The following is a 22760-nucleotide window of genomic DNA, read 5'->3' on the forward strand; positions in this document are numbered from 1 at the left end:
AAACAAAACAAAACAAAACAAAACAAAACAAAACAAAACAAAACAAAACAGAAGGCATTTTCCTATATTTCCCCTTACAGGTCATCAATGTAGCATTTATTCTGTGTGTATGACAGAACTTGAAAGCATATGAAGGGAAGAAGAAAAAGATTCTATCAACCTCTGAAAGGACTTTCTTGTCTTCAGAGACAGTTTACCAGGCACTCACCTAAGGGAAGAATGCTCCAACCTGTTCAACTGAGTGGTTAGTATAGACCTATCTGAACTGGGAATCTGTGCAATTCTAGGAAATCAGAGACAGTGCATTTGACTGCAGAGCCACTTGGGACATTCAGCAGACATATTTCCTTGACATTTTTATCTTTTTCTTCCAGTTTATGCTCCCTAATGCTCTCTCCCCAGCCCCACCCCATGTGTGTGTGTATGTGTGTGTGTGTTGGGTGTGTTGGGTGTTGGGGTGGAGGTGTATCTATAGAAGTTAGAGCCTGGTGTCTGTCACTAGATGTGGAACTTACTAATTACGTGTCTAGCTGGTCCTTCCTGTCTCCACTTCCCCAATATTAGAATTATAGGCACATACCACTGCACCCAGCTTTTCATATGTAGGCTCTGGGGATCAATCTTAGGTCCTCATGATTGTGTGGCAAGCATTTTACCAACTGAGCCATCTCCCCAATTCCTGATTTTCTACTGATATGTTTACATATTTGTATGTATTGTTAAATTAGGTGTTTTATTATAAATGTGGAACTCTCATATCTTGATTTGATAGCTTTGTGTACAAATTTAGACATGCCAAAAGAGAATGCTGAGACAGCATTTTAATCTAGGTTAAAACACAGTTTTAGAGGAGAGGCCTTAATAGGGCTTGCTTTAGGGCTATCCAGCCAATGGCCTGGTTTTACCATGTGTTACGTGAATAAGGTTTCTATTTTATATAATCCCCAAGAGAAATCCTACTGGTTTCTCTTGCCACCTGAGTCATTTGTACACATCAGTCTGGCACCAACTTCTATATACTATGTGAAATAATACTAAATAATACCAGCAACCGGTCAACCAGGCAGAATGCCAGATTTGTTTAGGGAGCTATTAGTAGAATGTCTAGAAAAAAGACAAAATTGGATCCACATTGCAACAGGTAAGTGAACAAACACCAAGAGATCAAAGAGAAAACACAAAGCAAGAGATCAAACTACAGGAGCTATAGATGGTGATTTACATTTAAAATTCACAGCAGTCAGGAAACTGAGGCAGGATGGCCTTGAGCTCAAGGCCAGACTGGGCTAATTGGAAACAAAACTAAACTAAACAAGAAAAACATCTCAAAACCAGAAACCTCCCCGAATATAATCCAGCAATATTCTGTATATAAAACAGCTAAATATAAAAGCATTAAAAACAATGAATTCTCACCGGGTGGTAGTGGCGCACGCCTTTAATCCCAGCACTTGGGAGGCAGAGGCAGGCGGATTTCTGAGTTTGAGGCCAGCCTGGTCTACAGAGTGAGTTCCAGGACAGCCAAGGCTACACAGAGAAACCTTGTCTCGAAAAGCCAAAAGAAAAGAAAAAAGAAAGAAACTTAAAAAACAAACAAAACAAACAAACAAACAAACAAAATTAATTCTCAAAACAAACCCAAGCCTGTAGCACTATTAACAGCAGATAGAATATATAATGAAAACCACAAAAGTCCAATTAGTAATAGGAATAGAGAAGGTCCCTACTTAATGATAAGATTTTGACTGAAATGGTCTGTTATTGTTAACCTCGACAGTCAACTTGATTGGAGAGATACCCAGGAGACTGGTAACACACTTTGGAGTTTATTGCTGAGGTGTGTCCAGACACTGCTACCAAAGACAGCTCCTAAAGGGGAAAGACTCACCCTGAATACGGGCAGCACACAAACTCCAAAGGATGGGGCCTTCAAGGGGAAAACAGCAAACAGAACCCACCAGCCCAGCTCTGATCCACAGCCCCCTTCTCTGATGTCTCAGGTCCCAAAGGCTCACAGTGATGGGTCCGAGTGGCCATGGTCAGATACCCCAGACACAGTGAGCCCAAACCCACATTTCCTCCTTTTATTTATATTGTGTTTCATCAAATAGAAGAATTAGTGCCATCTAAGAATACAACTTCAAAGTATATTACTTTAAAACCAACACAATTAGAAACCAAAAGATTTTAACACACATGTTTTTTTCAGTAATAAATCAAGTAGCCAAAAAAAAAAAATTGGGAAAGATTTTTATATGTGATAAACTCTACATATAAAAAATAAACAAATAGCACAAAGAACCCCTGCCTGTATTGCTCATCTGTGTCTCAATCCCTTCCCCGAAAACGTGTTTGATCTGAAAGGGATGCACGTTTCCTCTCGAAGCTATGTATTTTAGCAACAAGCCTGGTCTAGATCCATGCATCTGTAGAACACTGCACACGCTAGACTCCCTCTGGCAAGATCAAGTTACAAAGCCAAACTTACAATAGCAAGACTGAAAATTAAATAACACTCTATCCAGAAAGCAATAAAACAAGTTAACAGCAACACAAGTCACAGCTGAGAAGACTAGAAAGGAACAAACCGATTTTCTGAGACTTTAAAAGAAGAGTCAGACAGATCTCTGTGAGCTCCAGGCCAACTTGATCTACACAGTGAGTTCTGGGCTAGCTAGAGCTACATAGTGAAACACCCCTCCCTGCCCCCTCTCCAGAGCTTCTGAAACCTTACCTGTCCCATCCTAGACTCACAGAATGGACATAGAACAGGTAAGACTCTACAGCCCTGAATCAACTTGCCCAACCACATAAACACAGACGCGTCAAAGTGTCGCCAGGTACAAACACTTCAGTTATATGTCATGAACCAAACTACTTACAGACACAAGTTAGCTTTCTACAAGAATAGCCACAAAATAATATATTCAAGAAAGTGTCTAACAAACTCTGGTCCACATATCATTGAGTAAATGCAAATGAGTTTTACAATATGGTCTAAGTCTCTGAACAGAAACTGTCAGGATGTTTAGACTGGCGTGCTTCTCACTTTTAAAAATGTAACTCGCTTCGGATCCACAGGATCTCAGCTACCATTACTTACACACTCGTCCAACTTCACTTTAAGTAATTCCTCAACTCTCTTACAGGCTAAACGCTGCCTCTACCTGTCAGCCCCACTGAGTTAGTGGTCAGGACGTTTGCCAGGGACACGAGGCAGCTTGGCAGCTTCCAACATTTTCAACTGCCAATATGAAATCACTGGTTTAGTTATCTGTGCAATGCAGGCAGATAACACTTACCTCACAGCATTATACAGACTGAGATACAGAATTAAATGATAATAAAAGCCTTCTGGGAAAGGAGCGTGTTCTCGACAGAAGGCTGGTTTTACCCTGTTCTAACTGCCTAGATGCTGCCTGCCACAAACCATTCCTCACAAACACGTTTGCCACTTCCACATCAAACTTAACCCCTCCACTGTCCAAGGTCATCTTGCTTGACACTTCTTGTGGGCGGCACAGGAGGCAGCCCAGCAGAGACACACAGTGACCTGCCAGTGTCTGTAGTGAGAAGCAGAGAACTGCCTCCCACTTGTGGGATCAGATGTCTACCTATGAACTCGCCCCTGCTTCCCAATTTTCTGAGGTTTCTTTCCACCCAGCTGAATCTTTCCCAAGCATCATTCCTTGTCTCTATCTCCCTTCATCTATCTTCTTGTGTTTGTGAGTGTATGCATTTGTGAGTGTATGCATTTGTGATATGTGTTCACATGTGTCTTCAGAGAAGCTACAGTGAGATCCTACCTCTCACGAGCCAGAAGTACAAGGGTGACACTGACAAGGATTTGGGGAACAGGAGTCCTCATATACTGTGGGGAGGAATGTAAGCTAGTCCAGCAGCAGGAAGAACATGAAAGTGCCTCATAAAGTTAAAAGCAGGCTCCTAGGAAGGCTCAGCCTTTGAAGGCACTTGCTGACAAACCTGATGACCTGGGTTTGATCCATGGAACCCGTATGGTGGAAAGACAGAAGCACACTCAAGTCTATGTTCTCACATGAGTAGTGTAAATAAACAGACACACCGTAGGACCCAGCATCCCAGTCCTTGGGCATACATCCAAAGATGTGAATACCTGAGGAACTGTTGCCTCCCCATCTTTATTCCTGGAAGTGCAGATAACCTAAAAGTCAATCAGCTGATAAATAAAGAAAATGTCGTCCAAATACACAACAGAAGACTGTTGAGCAATAAAAAACATTGCTACCTAGTAATCTGAGGCAGTGTGGATGAACTGGAAAGCCTTATGTAAGTGAATTAATGCAGGCAAAGAGCAAATACCACATGATCTCATTCCTATGTGAAATCAAACCAGGGATCTTACACAGGTCAAGAGTAGAAAGACCTCGACCAGAGGCTGGAGTGGAGAGCAACATGGGCAGAAGTTGATCAATGTACAAAGTTAATAACGAGGAATAAGAAGTTCTCATATGCTATTGCACAGAAGAATGGCTATGTGGCATCCAACATTTTAATACTGGGATAGGATACTGTCACCTCAAAAGTGTGGGGTCACATTTATACCTGTCCTGGAACACGTGGCCACAGGTTGGAAATGCCTACTAGACAATGCTGACGTACCGTGCAGTTCAGTGAGCTCAGTTCAGTGAGGTCAGAGAATTTTGAATGTTCTTACCATAAAGAAATGATGACTATTTGAGAAGAAAACATTTTGGTTTCACATAGGAATGAGATCATGTGGTACTTGCCCTTTTCCTGGATTAGTTCACTGACATAAGACTTTCCAGAACTAAACATTACATGACGTAGACATGTAATGGAACATTAGATTCATATATGTTTTATGTTTTTATGTATTAGATAACAGTTGGGAAAGTGCTTGCCTCACATTCCTGGGGACCCAAGTTTGATCCCCAAAAACTACAGAAAAAATGTTAGGCATGGTTGTTACACACTTGTACCCCAGCACTGGGGAGGTGGAGGCAGGAAATGCCTGAGGCTCACTGACCAGCTCGTTTTATTTAAGTGATAAGCTCCAGGCCAATGACAGCTGCTGCTTAAGGGAAGACAGACAGCGTTTCTGAGGATGACACCTGGGGTTGTCCTTTGGATGTGTGCACAGCCCACATGAACACACACACTCATGCACAGCCTTCCCACACGAATATGCATATAAACACACACTCAGAAAATTTAAATGATAAGTCTATTAAAGGAAAAATAAATGTAAGCAAACTTACATCTTTGCTTAAGCAAGCCTCACAAAAAACCTTTTGGTTGACTTGAGAAAACATAAGTACCAAATGACAAATTTCTGGTCCCATGTGTGTACGATGAATTATTTTCAGCAGGCCCAGACCTCCCAAAAAGTGTGAAGAAGGACATAAGCGGCCACTTATTCACTTGTTCTATTGCTAGCCCTGTATTTAAGGAACACCCTGTAATCCCAACACACAAAAGCAGGAGGGTCAGGAGTTCAAAACCAACCTGATTTATATAACAAATTCCATCTGGGTTCACACCTTCAATCCCAGCACTCAAGAGGCAGAGGCAGGTGGATCTCTGAGTTTGAGGACAGCATGCTCTACACAGAGAAACTCTGTGTTGAAAAACCAAAACAAAGAAACAAAGAGAAAAAAAATTCCAGGTCAGCCAGAGCTAAATTCATAAAAACAAGCACATTAAGTATATTTGTGTTGGGTATGTTACTGTAAGGAATAATCTTGCATTGTGAATGCCACAGACTTCAGCTTAAGAACACATTTTTTGAGCAATAGAACCTTCATAAATTTAATGGCTGTGTACTGTACTCACCATTCCTGGTTTTAAAACAAGGTAACTACAGTTTACTTACCCTACTGTCTCTGTATATATCAAACACAACTGTAAAGAAGAAAAAAAACCTCAGTTACTAATAAAATAATACTTTTATAATCTAAATCTCTTTTTGAAAATTAAAGTACACTTTATTACTAAACACTGCAGAATATAATTAGCCATGAATATTTTTGGTATTCACACTCCTTAGCACTGGGGAAACAGAGGCAGGAGGATGGCTGCAGGGTAAAGGCCAGCTTGAACCACAGAGGGATCAAGGCCAGTTGGACTACAGTGTAAGACTCTGCCTTAAAACAACAATTAACAGACTCACTGATGAAATAAAAGTCTAACTGTAATGATTCCTCGTGCTTAAAAATGCAAACCAAACAGTGATGTAGTTGGAGCCAGTTGCTTGCATAGGCAGAGGAAGCTATCACCAAGACAAATATCAGTGAAGGGAACTCCCATCTCATAGCTGAGGTGTGAAATGAGGACAAAGTCAAGTAGGAAAGCATGAAATGTAATTATGAGGCAGCACAATTCATCTTTTTAAATTAAATATGCTGTGGAACCTAGTCTTGGCAAGTAGAAAAGGCATAAATCATAGGTTTAGTTCTATGTTATTTGAAAACTCTCTTACATACCACAAACTTTCAGTTCCTCAAAACAACCCCCAGCTGTTTACTCTGCAGCTGCTACTGTCTCAGATAACAGACAGAAGCTAAAAAGAAGAAGCACTCTGCTCTCCATGGATGGATCTGATAAAACGCACCCATCTCCAAGCACAGAGTGAAGTGCCTTGGTATTGAATGATATTATCTAATTAAATGAGCTGAAATGAACACACAGTCATCAGTGACACCAACTGGTAACAAATGCTAGGGCACAGAACTCCGAGCCGAGTATTAAAGACAGACCACAGAGACTGAGGCTCAGCAACCACTGTTAGGTCTCACTTCATTACCAATAGTGAATACTCACAGTCTTCATCTAAGAATTTATACTGTAGATGTTCCTTGAAAAAGTCTTGAATGCATCTGCAAATTTCTTCTTTTTGCTTAGAAATATGGTCATAGTATTGTGTGTAGTCCCTCTGAGAAATACCTGACAAGAAAGCATTCAGTAGCTGTTACTATACAATACTCGGAAAACACCAATGAATGTAATTTACTGTAGTCATCAGGGCCACTGAAGCTGGAGAACACACACCAACGACTCAGCTACAAAGGACACTGGGTAGGTGCACCTTAGGCTCACATTTGCCACACACTCTCCATTTTGAAAGTATTTTATTTAGCAGGGTTGGAAGGATTCAGTCACAAAAAGGCTTGCTTAGTAAAACCTGCAAGTGGCAACTCTAACCGCGTGCATCCGTGCACCAGCTGCTGCTTTCCTTTTTAAAGATAGCCTCTTCAAATCAATATCCTCTTCCAGATGGGGGTGGGAACATGTAAGAGAGCCCTTGCACACACCTGCCGTCATCACACTGTACTTCACAAAAGCAGCCTGTTTTTCTTGTTTGGGGGAAGGTGATCTGTCTTCAGAGCCTGATCTTTTAAACTGCTGTGAAGAAAGTCTTCTGAGTTCTTAGTCATGCACCCAAGTCTCCCTCTTTAGCATACTCAAACTATGGAGTATGTAACAGTCATATACCTCCATTTATCTTAGTTATAAGAATAAATGCCAACATTACAGCCAATGAGAACTGGTGAGCTGATATTCAATTACATATCCCTTATGTAAATTTTACTTTACAGAAAACATACACTGGCAAACATTAAAAAACAAAACAAAACAAAACAAAAAAACAAACCTTATCTTCAGTCTTTAGCCTGAGTGATAGCTAACAATAATAACTTCAGAGGTAGGATTAGAAATATACTTGTTTGTTTCATATATTTTCTTTTGCTCATGTAATAAACAACACCCTAATAACAGAACGATCACAGGGGGCAGTAGAGATGGCTCAGTTAAGATCACATACTGTCTTACAGGAGACCTGCACTTGGTTTCCAGCACCCATTCAGACATCTTATGACTCCCTGCAGCTTCAACACTAGGCGACTCCAACACCTCTGGCCTACAGGGGCATCTGCACATGTGCAGACCACACAGACACACACAGACACATAACTAAATAAAAGACATCTTTAAAGAAGAGAAGAGGTTAAACTTTAGCTTTTGATGATGTTTATTTTACAGTAAGTACTTTACTGCCAGTAAAACAAAACTTTCTAACAAGAAGCAGGTACTATTCCACACACTGGCTGAGAATGGGAAAAGCTGTTCCCTCCATGTTTAGAGTCCAGACAAGATCAACAGTGCCACCTTCCTGTGTAGACGCTAACATGAGCTCAGGACCCTTAGTAACAGAACTCTAGACCCAACACCAAACAGAGGCAGCCCTGACAGTAGAACCGACCAGACCCCTGTCCGAATTACTGAAGTTATTTCCATCAAAAGCTTGTCTTTTTTGCTTTGGTTATTTTATTTTTCAATGAAACATAATAATTGTACGTATTTATGAAACAGGGTGACATTCTGATATGTATATGATCAAAATAATGATAAAATTAATATATTCACACAATGAAATATAACTCAACCATAAAAATGAAATTCTAAAATTTACAACACAGTTATCTTCCTCTTTTAAAAATAAAGTTTCTTGTTTACGTGTTTAATGTGCACAGCTCCACACGAGCCTTTGCTTAAGCAAGTGCTTATGGGGTCAGAGCGTGGGAGTCAGTTCTCTCCTGCCATGAGGGCTCTGGGACTGGCCTCACATTACCAGGCTTGGTGACCTCTACCTTTGCCAGGCAAATTAATATTTAAAGGCTACTTTGGGGAAAGGGCTATAACAGACCTAGCATGTACCAGGATCTGGGTTCGATTTCTGGAAACATACGCACATTAAAGATTACTTTCAAGGACAAAAAGAACTCACCAATAAGCTTGTTTTCTTTGACAAAACATCGGAATTCAGCCCCAGGAATTAATTCACACCATTTTCGGAGAACGAGCTGTAGACAAAGGAATAAATATAACAGAAGTATATGAGAAGACACTTTCGTGTGAAGATCTTATTATAATGATCGCCATTAAAAGTGGTTTTATGATAAAAAAAAAAGGCCACCTAAAATAGGAGATGTGACAGGAGATGTAACCTTGTCAAAATTGGGGTTTGGTTTGGCTTAGTGGTTGAGTACTTGCTCAGTGCCCTAGAAGCATCCCAGCCAGACTGTACTCATCATTTTGAGAGATTAGATACAGATAAAGAAGTCAAATCTCACCACCATTGTGTCACAAGCTGTGTTGCTCGAATATTGTGTGCTTCTTGAAGTCTATCTATCTGTCTGTCTGTCTGTCTATCTATCTAATCTAATCTATCTATCTATCTATCTAATCAGCACTGAGGTCCTTCGTCCAGTTAGCAGCATCTGTTTGTAAAGCTTTAAGATGGTGTATAAACTACTTATGAGAGGCTCATTCTTCTTCTTCCCCATCCTTCCTCTCTTCCTCTTTCAAGAAAGGGAAGGGCCAAAATGTTATCATTGAGGTCATAGCTGGGTGGTGGTTCCTCAATTTTTCTGGTATTTAAATTTTCTGATAATAATATCCTCTTCTTAGAGAAAAGTAAGTTTTTGGTTATATGTCTTAAGACTTCCAAATGCATTGAGCTTATCTTTTATTACTGTGAGCTCTGGATCAAACCCTGAATATGTGGTATTTAAAAACACAAGGTGCTGGGGAGATGGCTTTGTAGTTAAGAGCACTTGGTGCTCTTGCAGAGAACTGGGTTCAATTCCCAGCACCCACAACCTCCTGTAACTCCAATACTGGGGGGATCTGATACCCTCTTCTGATCTCTGCGGGCACCAAGCACACATACAGCGCATAGACATGTTTGTAAAACACTCATACGTAAAATAAAGTGAACAAATTAAATGAAAAGTATTAAAAACAAACATAATAAGCCTTTCACTATGAGCCTCAAACTAAAATATTATATATTCTTACATGTTAAAAGTCGATCCTGGGGTACGTGTGTATGTAATATGGCTATGGTCATTTTTAATCTAACAACAAATTAAGCAACGGTGGTACACTAACAGCAGTAAGTAACACACACTAGTTGGTTTGGAAAATACAAAATGGTAAAGCCATTCTCCTTGCCCAATTTTTCTGTTGTCCTCGGAAGCAACCCAAGCTTTCTGGTTCCTGTTTGTCTTCCTAGAAGTGGTCCAGGAATACATAAGTGTATAGCAGATGGAAACATTTTTAAAATACACAGACAGAAGCATATGCTACATGGGACTCTGCTTGCAATATTTTTCACTTTAATTACTTGAGGAACATCACTTCCCTAGCTTTGACTCTAGTGTCTTACCATGATGCTGCTGTATCAAACAGCAGAGGACTGGGAAGTAAACCTTAGCTGTAGACTACATTTCAACCAGCACTATACCTCCGTGAAGGACTAAAGGACAACCTGTGCAAGTCCTGTATACCTAGCACCAAGTCCTAACACATAACAGGTGCTTCTCAGTAAGCTGTTCAGCAAAACAGTAGATATAAATACACACTGTGCATATAAATAGTGTTATAAAAGACTGACATGGGACACTCTGGAAATCAGTAGGGGATGGTGGTGGTGGGAAGCCACACTTGTATGTAAAGACACCAGTAACAAGCACTCTAAGAGCTAGTAACTTTTTAGTGACCTAATAAACAACCAATTCGATGTTCCACATTTGCGATATATTCATAGAAGATCTAGCAATATAAAAATATTCAATACAATGAGTATCAGTGGATATTTTTCTTCGTGATGCTAAAGACAAACCCAGGACCTAAAGCATGACATACAAACACTTTACCACTAAGCTGTAACCCCAGTTCCTAGACAAATCTTGAAATCACATGTATCTAGAGATGTCTAGAAGTAAATAATGAAGTAGGAAATTTTAATCATGGTACTAATTCCAAGATATTATAAAATCAAATATGAAAATGTTTTACAATTAAAAAGCAAAGATGACCAGTTAGTTCAAACTTTTCAGAAACACTGTATTTTGACAGTGCCAATTCAAAAACAATCAAGAGTAATTGCAAGTGATAGCCTACTCTACAGCATTTAAAGAATAAGAAAACTCCAGAATCAATTAATTAGTTAGGAAATTTGCTGTATTTAAGAATATTGCCCATTGAGAGGTATTTATGTGTACATTTTCAAACAATGGAGCAAAGCCTGCAGTTTGCAACTCCAGTCCTTCCTAAATCTGTGTCGCTGCTCTCCACCTTCCTGTGTTCTCTGTAAGATGAGCGAGTGACAGGAGCTAACGCTAAAGTGAGGATGACATTCTTTTGGTGGTGCAGCTTGAGTCTGGGAAGTCCACCACAGGCTCCTGCTTTTTGGTTTCCAGATCATGGTGCTATTTTGAAGGCTATGGAGGAGCCAGCAGGTGGTGGTCCTGGCTGGCAGGCACAGGTCGTGAAGGTACAGATTCTGAACTAGATTTGGGTGGGTGAGAAGTATAAAGGCTATCATGTTATTCAAGATTGTGTATGTTTTCTGTATGTTCACATATATATATATATATATATATATATATATATATATATATAACCCAATATATAGTCTACAAATAGTACATTTCCTTTTTCTTTCTGTAGTGGTTTGAATAAGACTGGCTCCCAATATGCTCATAGATTTGAGTGCTTGGTCACCAGGGAGTGGCCCTACTAGAAGGTGTGGTCTTATTGGAAGAAGTGTGTCACGGAGGGTGTGCTTTGAGGTTTCAAATGCTGGAGCTAGGCCCAGTGCTCTCTTCTCTTCCTGCTATCGGTCCATCTGGAGGTAGAATTCTTAGCTACCTTTCTAGCACCATGTCTGCCTGCATGCCACCATGCTTCTACCCATCCTGATAATGGACTAAACCTTTGAAATGGTAAGCAAGCCCTAAATGTTTTCTTTTGTAGGAGTTGCTGTGGTCATGGTGTCTCTTCATAGCAATAGAACATTGACTAAGATACTCCCTGCCCACCCCACTCTTTTGTTTAAGACAGAGTCTCACTGTGTAGCTTTGACTGGCCTGAAAACTGCCTTGTAGACCAGTCTGGTCTTGAACTCAGCAATCTTCTTGCCTCTGCTGGGATTAAAGACATGCACCAACATGTTCCACCATGCCCCCAAAAAATAATAAATATTCTTCTATATGTACGACAAATTTCTTAAATGTAAAATTTAGTGGTTTTAAGTTCCCAGAGAAATGAGACTAAAATTTTTCATTTACAAACAAGCAGCACTATTCCATGAACTTTGTCCAGGATTCTCAATATTATAAAAGGTGAAAAAAGTTGCTTACCTCATACTCTATACAAGGATCTGGAGAATCATCATTACAATGAATAAACCTTTGGAGAGAAAAAGATGCAATTTTTTGTTAATTTCTGCAGACATCTTCATAAACAATATGAGAATTTGATTCCACAGAAAGTATCTGGAAACAAAGGACTAATGCAAATCCAGTCAATAGTTATTTAGCATTCCTTGGTGTTGACTACTATGCACTCTCATTTATTCCTCAAAACAGCACAAACAGCTCATAAAACCTCCGTTTTTCTGTCAATGGGCAAAGAATCTAAAAGTCATAAAAGTTCAAGCTTGGCAAATAAGCTAAGAGACTATATACAACTCAGGCTGTCCAGCTGTGAGGGAAGGTAAGACTGTCCACTCTCAGTGTCTGTCCTGCTGCTGAGTCAGCAGGCTGCAGACTATTCTATGACAGCAGCTCTGCCACTGAGAGCCTCACAACATGGCTACACTCCATCTTCAATGAAGGTAGGATGGCACGCCACTATCCACCTTAGTGCTCACCCTGAGGAAGATGAGTCAGCACACTGAGGGCTGCTCCATGGACATTAGCTTGGCCATGGAAAGCCACAATGGCTGTCATTTCAAAAGACATTGGACAGAACAATCCAACCCTCCATTAAGCAACCCCTCTAAGGATTGTTTCATGAACAATAAAATATAGTATTATAAAAGGTCCACCTGTGCCAAACACTGGACCAGGTACCAGGACCACAAAATCACCTAGGACTCCAACATCCTTTAAGAGGCACGGTAGAGAAAGCTAGCAGGTACACAGATCATTTCAGAACACCAGGGAAAACAAAATAAAATACTCTGATATATAACAAATGAGGAAACAGCTGGCTGGCAGTCACGTGTGGGAGGGAGACGAGAAGTAGAAAGGCGATCCACTGCGAGGCAAAGGGAAACGTGTCATAGCATGACAGGAATGTAAAGACAAGAACCCCATGAGATTAGCATCCATGGGTGCCTGTCATTGATGAGGATAGGTGAAAGTTGTGGACACGGAGTGCTGGTTACTCTGTGTCACTTTCACACAAACTAGAGTCACCTGGGAAGAGGGAGCTGTAGTGAGAGCCTGCCTCCATCAGACTGGCCTGTGCACAGGTCTGTGGGGCATTTTTCCTTTTTTAACTGATGGCTGATACGGGAAGGCCCAGTCTACTGCAGGCAGTGCTATCCCTGGGCAAGTGGTCCTGGGTTGTATAGGAATCAAGCTGAGCAGGCCATGGGGAGCAAGTCAGTAAGCAGCACTCCTCCACAGCCTCTGCTTCAGCTCCTGCCTTAGCTTCCCTTGATAATGACTCCCAGCAGGAAGATGAAGTACATCCTTTGCCTCCCAGTTTGCTTTGGGTCTGTATTTTATCACAGCAACAGAGAAGCAAAGCAAACTGGGACAAGGAGGAAAGCCCAGAGGATGTAGCCCTCAACAGCTACTCTTACTTTAATTTAACATTGACATGAATTATCAGAGAGTTTAACAATACTGGAGCAAAAAGAAAGATAGTTAAGGAATGGCGTATATATCACTTGTAATATATAATATACATCTGTGAAAACTGAGCATGAGGAGAACAAGAGCAGTTCCCCTTTGTGGCTATTACCGTTGGAAGTGAGAGGTCCCTCACAAGTTCATTGTTAAATATGTGTCTCCAGCTGTGAGTGTGGGAACTTCAGCAGTGAGGGCTAGCTGACCAAAGTGGGGTGAGTGTTGAAGTCAGACAGAGCCTCTGCTTCCCGGGCACCATGAGGTGGGCACCTCTCTGCCATAATGCTCTACCTCACCATGGGCACACAGCCACGAGGCCACAATTCCCATGATTAAGGCCATGAACTGTGAGCTGTACTAGATCTTACTCCTCTTGTTTTGTCATGGTAGCAAGGATGCAGCTAACACAGATGTGTGGGGAAAAGAGCTCTACCAATGAAAGACAGAAATTCTAGGGCCCAGAAAACTCTTTTTAAGCCTGTCTTGAGAGTGGCAGGTAGTTAGGTGTTGAGGTTCATGCTTAGCAAGCATGAAGCCTTGGATCCAGTTTGAGAAAGGGGAGCATCAAGTCATTCAAACCCAAACCCAAGTGTAAAAGTCTTTTACTTCACTGAATGTGTGGCCATGTTGGCACTCTGCAGTCGTTTATGTTTTTACACTGCAAACAGTAATAATTTTGGTTTACTTGACTGGCTGAAATCCAGAGACTTCTGTAACCACTAAAAACTGGGAACCAAATGATATAATCTACAACACATTTCAAAAGAAAGGTACACAGTGTGCTTTGTTAAGCTGCCAGTACAGTAGCGGATGTTGGCGTGTACCACGCACTACTGAGTAGCAAGTGAGAAAAAAGCATTCAGTCAGAAGCTACATTACTATGTCTCCCATGGACGGAGGGGCTAGAAACCTAAAACTCTTAGGTTAAGTTTAGTAGGTAAGCACAGAGAAGGGGGGATGAGAGGAAGAGGAAAGAGAGAGAAATACACAATATACATCCTGAAAGACTCAATCAAGCAGTATCAAGTGTTGAAAAAGAAAACAAAATCTATCAAATTAACAAAATTTTATTTCCATAAGAAAGTCAGAAAACTTCTGTTTTAACACACCCTACTACACAGAGGTGCTACCTGAAGACCTCATTTCCCTTAAAAGCAAAAATCCCTTGCCTCAAATTCAACTAAGGTATGTTACCCGGAGGAGCTATACTTCACAACTAACTTTGAGTATATTTAAAATTTCTTAAGCAAAAATAAATACAGGTTGTTTTATTTTGATCAAAACTGAGGTCCTAAAGTGTCAGATTAATAAAAATTACTACAATTGTTCAATTCTTTAAAAATAACTACCCTTTCTCCACAAAGACCAGCCTGAGAAGCACTAAGAATATTAACAGAGTTCCTATATTTTAACACTAGCAGACAGAGACAAGCAGAATATTCTAGATTAGATAATCTATGTCTCAGACAAATAATCCAGGCTAAGTTAGGAAAACAGGAATTGCTTGGTGTGATGGTGCATGTCTGCACCATGACCCAGGAGGCTGAGCTGACCCAGGAGCACTATTGTGAGCTCTAGGCTAGCCTAGGCTACATAATGAGTTCCAGGCCAGTCTGGAACAATGTGTAAGAAAATAAAATGAAAAAGAGAATAAAGAAAGAGAGAAAAAGAAGAAGCAAGAAGAAGGGATGGAAAGAGGAAGAAGAAAACGATCAATGAACCATCAAGAGCTTGGGTTCTGTAATAAGCATCTCAGCTGCTTTTCTATTGTCTCGACAACACTATGACCACCATGGTGGGGAGCACGGCAGCAACCAGGCAGGCAGGGCGATGGAACAGTACCTGACAGCTTACAAACTTGATCCATAAGCACAGGGCAGATAAAGAGATACCAAGATGATGTTAGCTTTTGAAACCTTTAAGGCCACCCCTTCGACAAGGCCACATCTTATCCTTCCCCGACACTTGCACCAACTGTGGACCAGCCACTGCATGACTATCCTAGCTAGCCATCAAGCTCTGGGCTTCCCACATGTCTATTCCTCCACCCCTAGTGCCAGGGGTTCAGGAAGGGCCACCATATCCAACTTTATGTAGGTCTTGGGGACCCACATTCAGGTCCTCATGCTTGTGTTTTCCTGACTGACCCATCTCCCCAGCCACAACTTTTTAAAAAGAATGCTTCTATATTCCTGCACATACCAATTCCTCCCTTGGTTAGTCATCATACTATTACTTAAAAGTAAATACATTTTGATGCACATTTGCATTCTACCACCCTACCTCATTATTTTTAACTGGCTTAAGATTTATGTAATTTTTAGATGAGTAGTTTCAGAACATATGTGGTATCAGAGGTTATGGCTGTACGCATTTTCTTCTCGAGATAATTAACCAGATGGAGAAGTGTGTCCATGAAGGAGAGGGTGCTGCTGAGACAGTAGAGGCTGAAGAAAAAGACCATTAGGAACCTGCCCAGGAGCTCAGCTTAAGAAGATGGACCAACTTGATCATAGTAACAACTCTCTCTTCAGACAAAAAAGTCAGCAGATTACACCATTGTGCTTCACACTAAACACAGTCTTATTATATGGAAGAAAACTTAAAGCACAGGTGGAAAACAAAGGACAGACATTGAGCAAGGGGAAAATCGAAGTTTTGGTGGTATAGCCTTTCTGACAAATAGATGCCACTTCTTTAGATTTTTCAACTACCAGTAGAAAGGGAAAGATAAAAGTGAAATAAGGGCAATTAAAATTATCATAAATCTTTTCTCCAAAGAGGCAAATGCGCTGTTTAAAAATCATACTACCTGGGTGGTTTGAAAGAAATGTCCTCTATGGCCGCGAGCATAATGGTCCCTAGCTGGTGGCACTGTTTGGACAGCTTAGGAGGCCTGTCCTTGATGAAAGAGACTACCAGTGGGGTGTGCTGTGAGGTTTCAACACCCTGTACTACTCCTAGTCAGGTCTTCCTGCCTCCTGCTCATGGTTTAAGATGGGAACTCTCAGCCGCTCCTGCCAGCATGCCTTCACTTGGCCAGCATGGACACTAACCCTCTGCAACCATAAACCCAAAGAAACCCTTCCTTCAGTCACAGTGTTTCACTGTCACACAAAGTAACTAAGACCCAATCTAAATCATACACACTATCATCTAAATAAGTAAAGCTGAAAAATAACATGGGCACGGTAATGTCAGGTGCACTTACACACAGGAAATTTACACCTGAAACTTTTGTTGAACTTTATTTGGGATTATGTAAGTCAGAAACAACTTTCAAGTTTTAAACTAACTGCATTCTGCTGTCTTGCTTCATCCTAGAAAGATGAGATACACCTTAAAAATAAATCCATTTTAATGCACATTTGCATTCTACCACCCTATCTCATTATTTTTAACTGGCTTAAGATTTATGTAATTTTTAAAATGAGTAGTTTCTGAACATATGTGGTATCGGAGATTACGGCTGTACGCATTTTCTCTGGAGATAATTAACCAGATGGATAAGTGTGTCCATGAAGGAGAGATGAGACACATCCCACTGTCTAGTGGATCTATTTGTTACACTACCCATGTGTTAGTAGTGTAGTAGTTGTCTTAGTTATCAGTTGGACTACCTTGGTATTGTGATACTTGTGTTCAAGTAACCCTATTGTACAACAGTAATGACTCCCCTCTTCCCCCAAGCACTAGCAAGTCAAATATGTCAAGAGAAGCATTCTGGAAGTAAAAAGGTGGAACTTATCATAGGCATATATGTATAGGAAAAGAAAATCAATATATATGGTGTTCAGTACTATCTGATTTCAGGCATCCACTGGAGCCCTATGGGCAAATCTCTAGCAGATGGTGGGTGACTTACTATAATAACCAGTTTTGTGATAATATTAAGAAAAGTATTATGTTGAATATAGCTAAGTGTAAATTGCCAAGACAAAAAAAAAAAAATCCCTGATCAAATCTATGTCTCTTTAATCTGAGCCCTTCATGACTGGATTTACGTTTTTACTCACCCAGCTTTTTCTTCTAATTGTTAACTGAACATCACGTGTTTTTTCATACTGAAGTGACAATCAATAAAATAATAAGGAAGTGTAGTAAGTCAGTAAGTCTAATAACAAAATGCTGATGTGTAGGCAAATAATGCAGTCAGCAAATATTATGCAGACTCATGGTAAATGACGTAATTCAGCCTCCACTGTTTAAAGCATCTTATCTATAGTCATCAAGTGAAGAACAGGAAAGACAAAGACAAAACTTATTATTTTACAGAACATTTTGCCTGTGGCAGACACTGGGTAGACCTCCAGCTGTTCCCACCTGTCAGCCTTGCTAACAGACTCTGATGCACCTGTGCTTCACAGTCGCCCCTGATAGACCTCAAATCTTCAATGTCCCTCAAAGGTCACATGCTAAGTGAAAGCAGCTCATAGTGTCTGGAGAGACAGTGGAGCCCCTAGTGTGGGGGACCTCCTGAAGGAAGTTATGTGAGTGGTGTGTCCCTGACAGAGCTCTTAGGACCCTGACCACCTCCTGTGACACTCTCCGTTTACGGGCTGCCGTAGGTGAACAGGTCTCTCCTAGCACACATCCCTGCCATAATGCACTCTGCTGCCACGGATTAAAAACCAGCCATCAGTGGCAGGTAAAACCTCTAAAATCATGAGTCACACAATAAACTTTTGTACCATGTAAGTTGTTCAGCTTAGATATTCTGCCAGTGACAAAACTAACCAACACATCCTAACCTCCAGGGATACACACATAGACCGATACAAGCAACTCTCAAAGTACAAGCCTGAAATAGGCAGGAAACATGTTAGAAATAATACAGTCGGGACAATAAACCCTATGTGTGTAAACTATTTTCAGTTGGCTTCTGTTAACTTAAAATCCTGACTACGGGGACTGGAGAAAGAGAGTTCGGTAGCTAAGAGCACACAGGGTTCTTACACACCATCTGTGTGGCTCCTTCACAGACATACACACACAATTAAAACAACAAAGCTAAAACATCAAAAGAATCCTGACTATACTACAATGTTGATTTCTTTAATCAAGGTAAGCCTCAAAATAGTGTAAACAATACAAATTTATTTTTATGACACTGTAAAAACTTGCACAGATCAACAATTATGTATTAGAATAACCATTATTCTATTATACAGTTTAATGGGAAGCATTCTGAAAAGGATCTGTAGCTGGCAGTAACCAGTGTGAGGCTTTGAACTAATGAGTGAACATATTTAGGTCTCAGCAGAGTAAACACTGACCTCGTTGGACCTAAAGAATTATGCTCTTAACCTTGGAGAACTTCTGAAAGACATTGTGACAAAACCTCTTCTTTATGTTTTTCTACTTTATAATGCTAGGGGTCAAACCCAGGGCTCCAAGAGTGCTAGGCAGGTGCCCTACAGCTAAGCCATGGCTCCAGGCACAGACTCTCACTGCTCGAGAGTCTCACTGCTAAGTACCCGGCTTCCTGCTTGCCACTGGAGAGATTACACATTAGCGATGCCTCACTGAAGGGTTGGTGGCTGAGCATACAGTGCTAGTTCCCCCCAGCACCCCAACTGGTGACAGGAGCAGCATGACCGTTTGTAGGTGAACACTCAAAGTATAAGGAAGGCCTGGCGTTCACTCGCTGCCATAACTTCTTCCTTCAAAGTCAAAAAATAAAAAAACTGTAAAACATGTCTGGTAGTTTTAACATCCATTACTGAATGAAAAAGCTGATTTTTAAAACCATCTGCTTCAAAATTAAAAGCAATGTGAACCTATTCTTACTGCAGTGAAGAAAACAAGTTAGTAAGAGGACCTATCAATTAGTTAATGGATACAAACCAGTGAGAATGTAATATAACTCAAGATCTTTTTCTTCATAGCATTAGGTTTAAAACAACAACAACAAAACCAAACCCTTAAAAGAGGGAGGAGGCATGCAGGCAGTAACTTTTATCCAACCAGAGGGATCTAGCAGAATACAAATGTAAAAACACTGCTACATTATTAAAATGACAAATGAGGGCCATCAACCCCCAGTGACACCTGTGCCAGTATAACTGGTCATAAAGGACAGTGTTTTATTTTGTTTTGAATTTTGTTAATTTCTATAGAGCCAAAAATACATGGCCATATAAATGCCTGCTTAACACTCTTGCCTCTATATATTGTGTTTGTGTTTTTGTTTTTGGTGGTGCTAGGGACTGAATGTAAGGCCTCATGCATGCTAATCACACACTCGATGACTGAACTACCTAGTCATGCTAGAATCTCCTTCAGAATAGGAGCTGAGGCGGAGGCAGAGTGAACTGGCAAAACCAACCCAACTGCATGGTTAATAAATAGCTGTGTGAATACTCATAAAAACACTGTGTTTCTGAAGCTTAAAGCTGAGTTTACAGGCTAGTTTAACTGAGATAACTGGTGTTTAGAAGGTGAATGGGAAGGGACGTCTAGAACAGCTTCTCTGTTGATGGGATAAAGGAAATGGGGGAACACATGCTCAATGGTGTGTGCTCTGCCTTCCATGATCATCAGCAGGTTGAGTTCTTTAGTCAAACAGTGACCAACAGGAGGAAACAGTAATTCTATATTCTTTAAATGTATCCTCAAATTTACTTTAAGAATATTTATTGCAGAGCTTTATAAAAGAAAATAAGAGGATTGTTCAAATGTATGTTAGCAGTATCTAGTAGCAAACTCAACCTACAGAGCAATAAGAACAATTGGATCCCACTCGTTAAGTTTAACTGGAGAGTTGGCACAGTGGTTACGAGCACTGGCTGATCTTCCAGAGGACCCAGGTTCAATTTCCAGTACCCACACGGCAGCAGGAAATATCTACAACTCCAGCTCCAGGGGATGTGAAGCCTTCTTCTGGACTCCAAAGTCACCAAGCATGCATGTGGCACACAGACATATACATGCAAGCAAAAGGCCATACACATAAGACAAATAAAAAAGTCCTAAATTAAGAAAAATGGGGAAGGTGGTCTGGCAAGACGGCTCAGGAGAGAGAGGCACTTGGTACCCAGACTAGGAATCTGAGTTTGACCCCTAAATCCAGACAGTGTTGGGAGAGAACCAACTCCTGTAAGTTGTCCTCTAACATCCATGCTCTCTGTAACAAAATAAAACTATGTGAAACATTTAATCCTTACACAGACAGAAGCAGGGGTACCTGTATCTACAAATGAAGAGAAACCTAGAATATATACAAATGCTTGTGTAGCTTGCTCACCACACTCTCCTGTTTTTCCTCATCAGTAGTTATTAATTTTGTTTTTCTATTATAAGCATACTTAAATTTTATAACAGGAAAAATTCTAAAATGTTTACTATATTTAAAATCTTGACAGGCATATCTACTGTACAGCATTTATTTAAAAGAAAAAAGAAAAGTTTGCTCTGATACTCATTTGAGGGCCATGAAGCAGCAGAACTGTTACAGTGCGGCATGAGAGTGCAACGTCACCAATGGGAAGCAGCTACTCGCAAGACACTTACGGCTGTGTGAAGTCGCGGGTGATGAAATCCGAGCTCTTGAAAAGCAGGAAGATGTCACTGAGGGTTTTACACTTCAGAGAACTGTTCATTGCTATCCAGTATGCATCCTAAACAATAAACATGTGTGAGTTACGACACATCCCACAAGTGCAGCTCAGGAACACAGAAGAGAGAAATAATGCACAGCATCTCCAGGGTTTAAAAAAAACAGCTGAGGAAATTGTAATAGAATTGTCAGGTGTCAAATCACATTTCTCAACAAAAAGAGTAAGGCAGGCCAGTCACTCATGTACACCGAGGACCAAGATGGCTCAGCAGGGAAAGGCACTTCCCACCAGCCTTGACTACCTGAGTTCAATCCCTGGGCCACACATGGGAGAAGAGAACCGAATCCCAGAAATTGTCCTCTGGCCTCCAAATATGCATGCACAGGTATACACACAAAACAAACAAGCGTAATTGATTTTTTTAAAAAAAAAAAGTATAGTTATGCACACTGAGATAGGAGGACCCACACGTTTCACACGGCCGAAGACTTTCCAGTGTTTTCACACTAAGATGGAAGGAGGGTTAATGAAGTCACACAGGTCAGCAAAAAGATTCACACGGTGAAGAAGTAGCTACTCTCCAAAGTAAAAGCAGTCATTTCCATCTTTCCTGTTTGGGGAGACAGACTGACAAGCACCTGAATGTGGATGCTCAGGGCAGTCAAGACTCTGCTCATCTGATCAGGAAAGACGAAAGCAAAACAGTTTCACCTTTCAACCTAAAGCAGGGGCTGCGCTGGACATGTGAGTAGAAAGGAGCCAGGCTCAGTGTGATGAAGTCACACTTCTATAGACAGACCAGCCACAGACTAAAATACACACAGAAAAACACCACTAATTACCAAAACTGTCCAATTATCCACACTGCATGGAAGAAAGCACTGGTGCAAACAAGTCATTTCATAAACAAATGAACAGGTGGATAAGGAATTTACAACCAGAAATAATCTTCCTATCTTAAGTGGAAAACAAAGGAAATTTAAAACATTATTCATATAGATGAAAAGTTGACTGAGAAACTAAAAAAGAATTTAAAAATTTCCACATGACAATATCTTTATTATAATTTCTCCCAATGAAAAAACAATAAACTTCTAGTTAAAGAAAGTTTATCCAATATCATACTTAATTCCACAAAAACATCAGTATGTACACAGCAAACCACACAGCTGAATAAAAAATATGCAACTATCAATTCTAAAGAAGGGAAAACATGGAATGAGAAAATGCTAGTAATCATAGTGGTATACCTCGAGTGAGGACAGGGTGTTTGCAAAGGACAGTCACGGCAAACATCGACTACGTGGAGAAACAAAACTGAACCCTTGCCAGTGTCCAAGAGTGTTGTGTGTGCGTATGTGTGTGTACCTGTGCACACACAAGGTTAGAGGAAAACTTTTAACAGTCAGTTCTCTCCTGCCTTGTGGGTCCCTGGAATTAAACTCAGGTCATCTGGCTAGATGGCAGGCACTTTTACCCAATGAGCTATCTC

General features: G+C 40.6%; 1 protein-coding gene across 3 annotated transcripts in view; it reads right to left on the minus strand.

Annotated features, from left to right (window-relative positions):
• Positions 1-22760, minus strand: part of Cdc123 (cell division cycle 123) — a 45012-nt gene that overhangs the window by 2584 nt on the left and 19668 nt on the right. For all 3 annotated transcript variants that reach the window (XM_028764816.1, XM_028764818.1, XM_028764817.1), the window contains exons 6-10: positions 21222-21328; positions 12210-12258; positions 8789-8864; positions 6823-6945; positions 5876-5904 (exon numbers count right to left, since the gene is read on the minus strand). In XM_028764816.1, coding sequence (XP_028620649.1) covers positions 5876-5904; positions 6823-6945; positions 8789-8864; positions 12210-12258; positions 21222-21328 — 384 coding nt within the window. The remainder of the gene's footprint in view (positions 1-5875; positions 5905-6822; positions 6946-8788; positions 8865-12209; positions 12259-21221; positions 21329-22760) is intronic.

The sequence above is a fragment of the Grammomys surdaster genome, unplaced genomic scaffold (assembly GCF_004785775.1).
Source record: "Grammomys surdaster isolate TR1022 unplaced genomic scaffold, NIH_TR_1.0 146, whole genome shotgun sequence".
Taxonomy (NCBI): Eukaryota; Metazoa; Chordata; class Mammalia; order Rodentia; family Muridae; genus Grammomys; species Grammomys surdaster.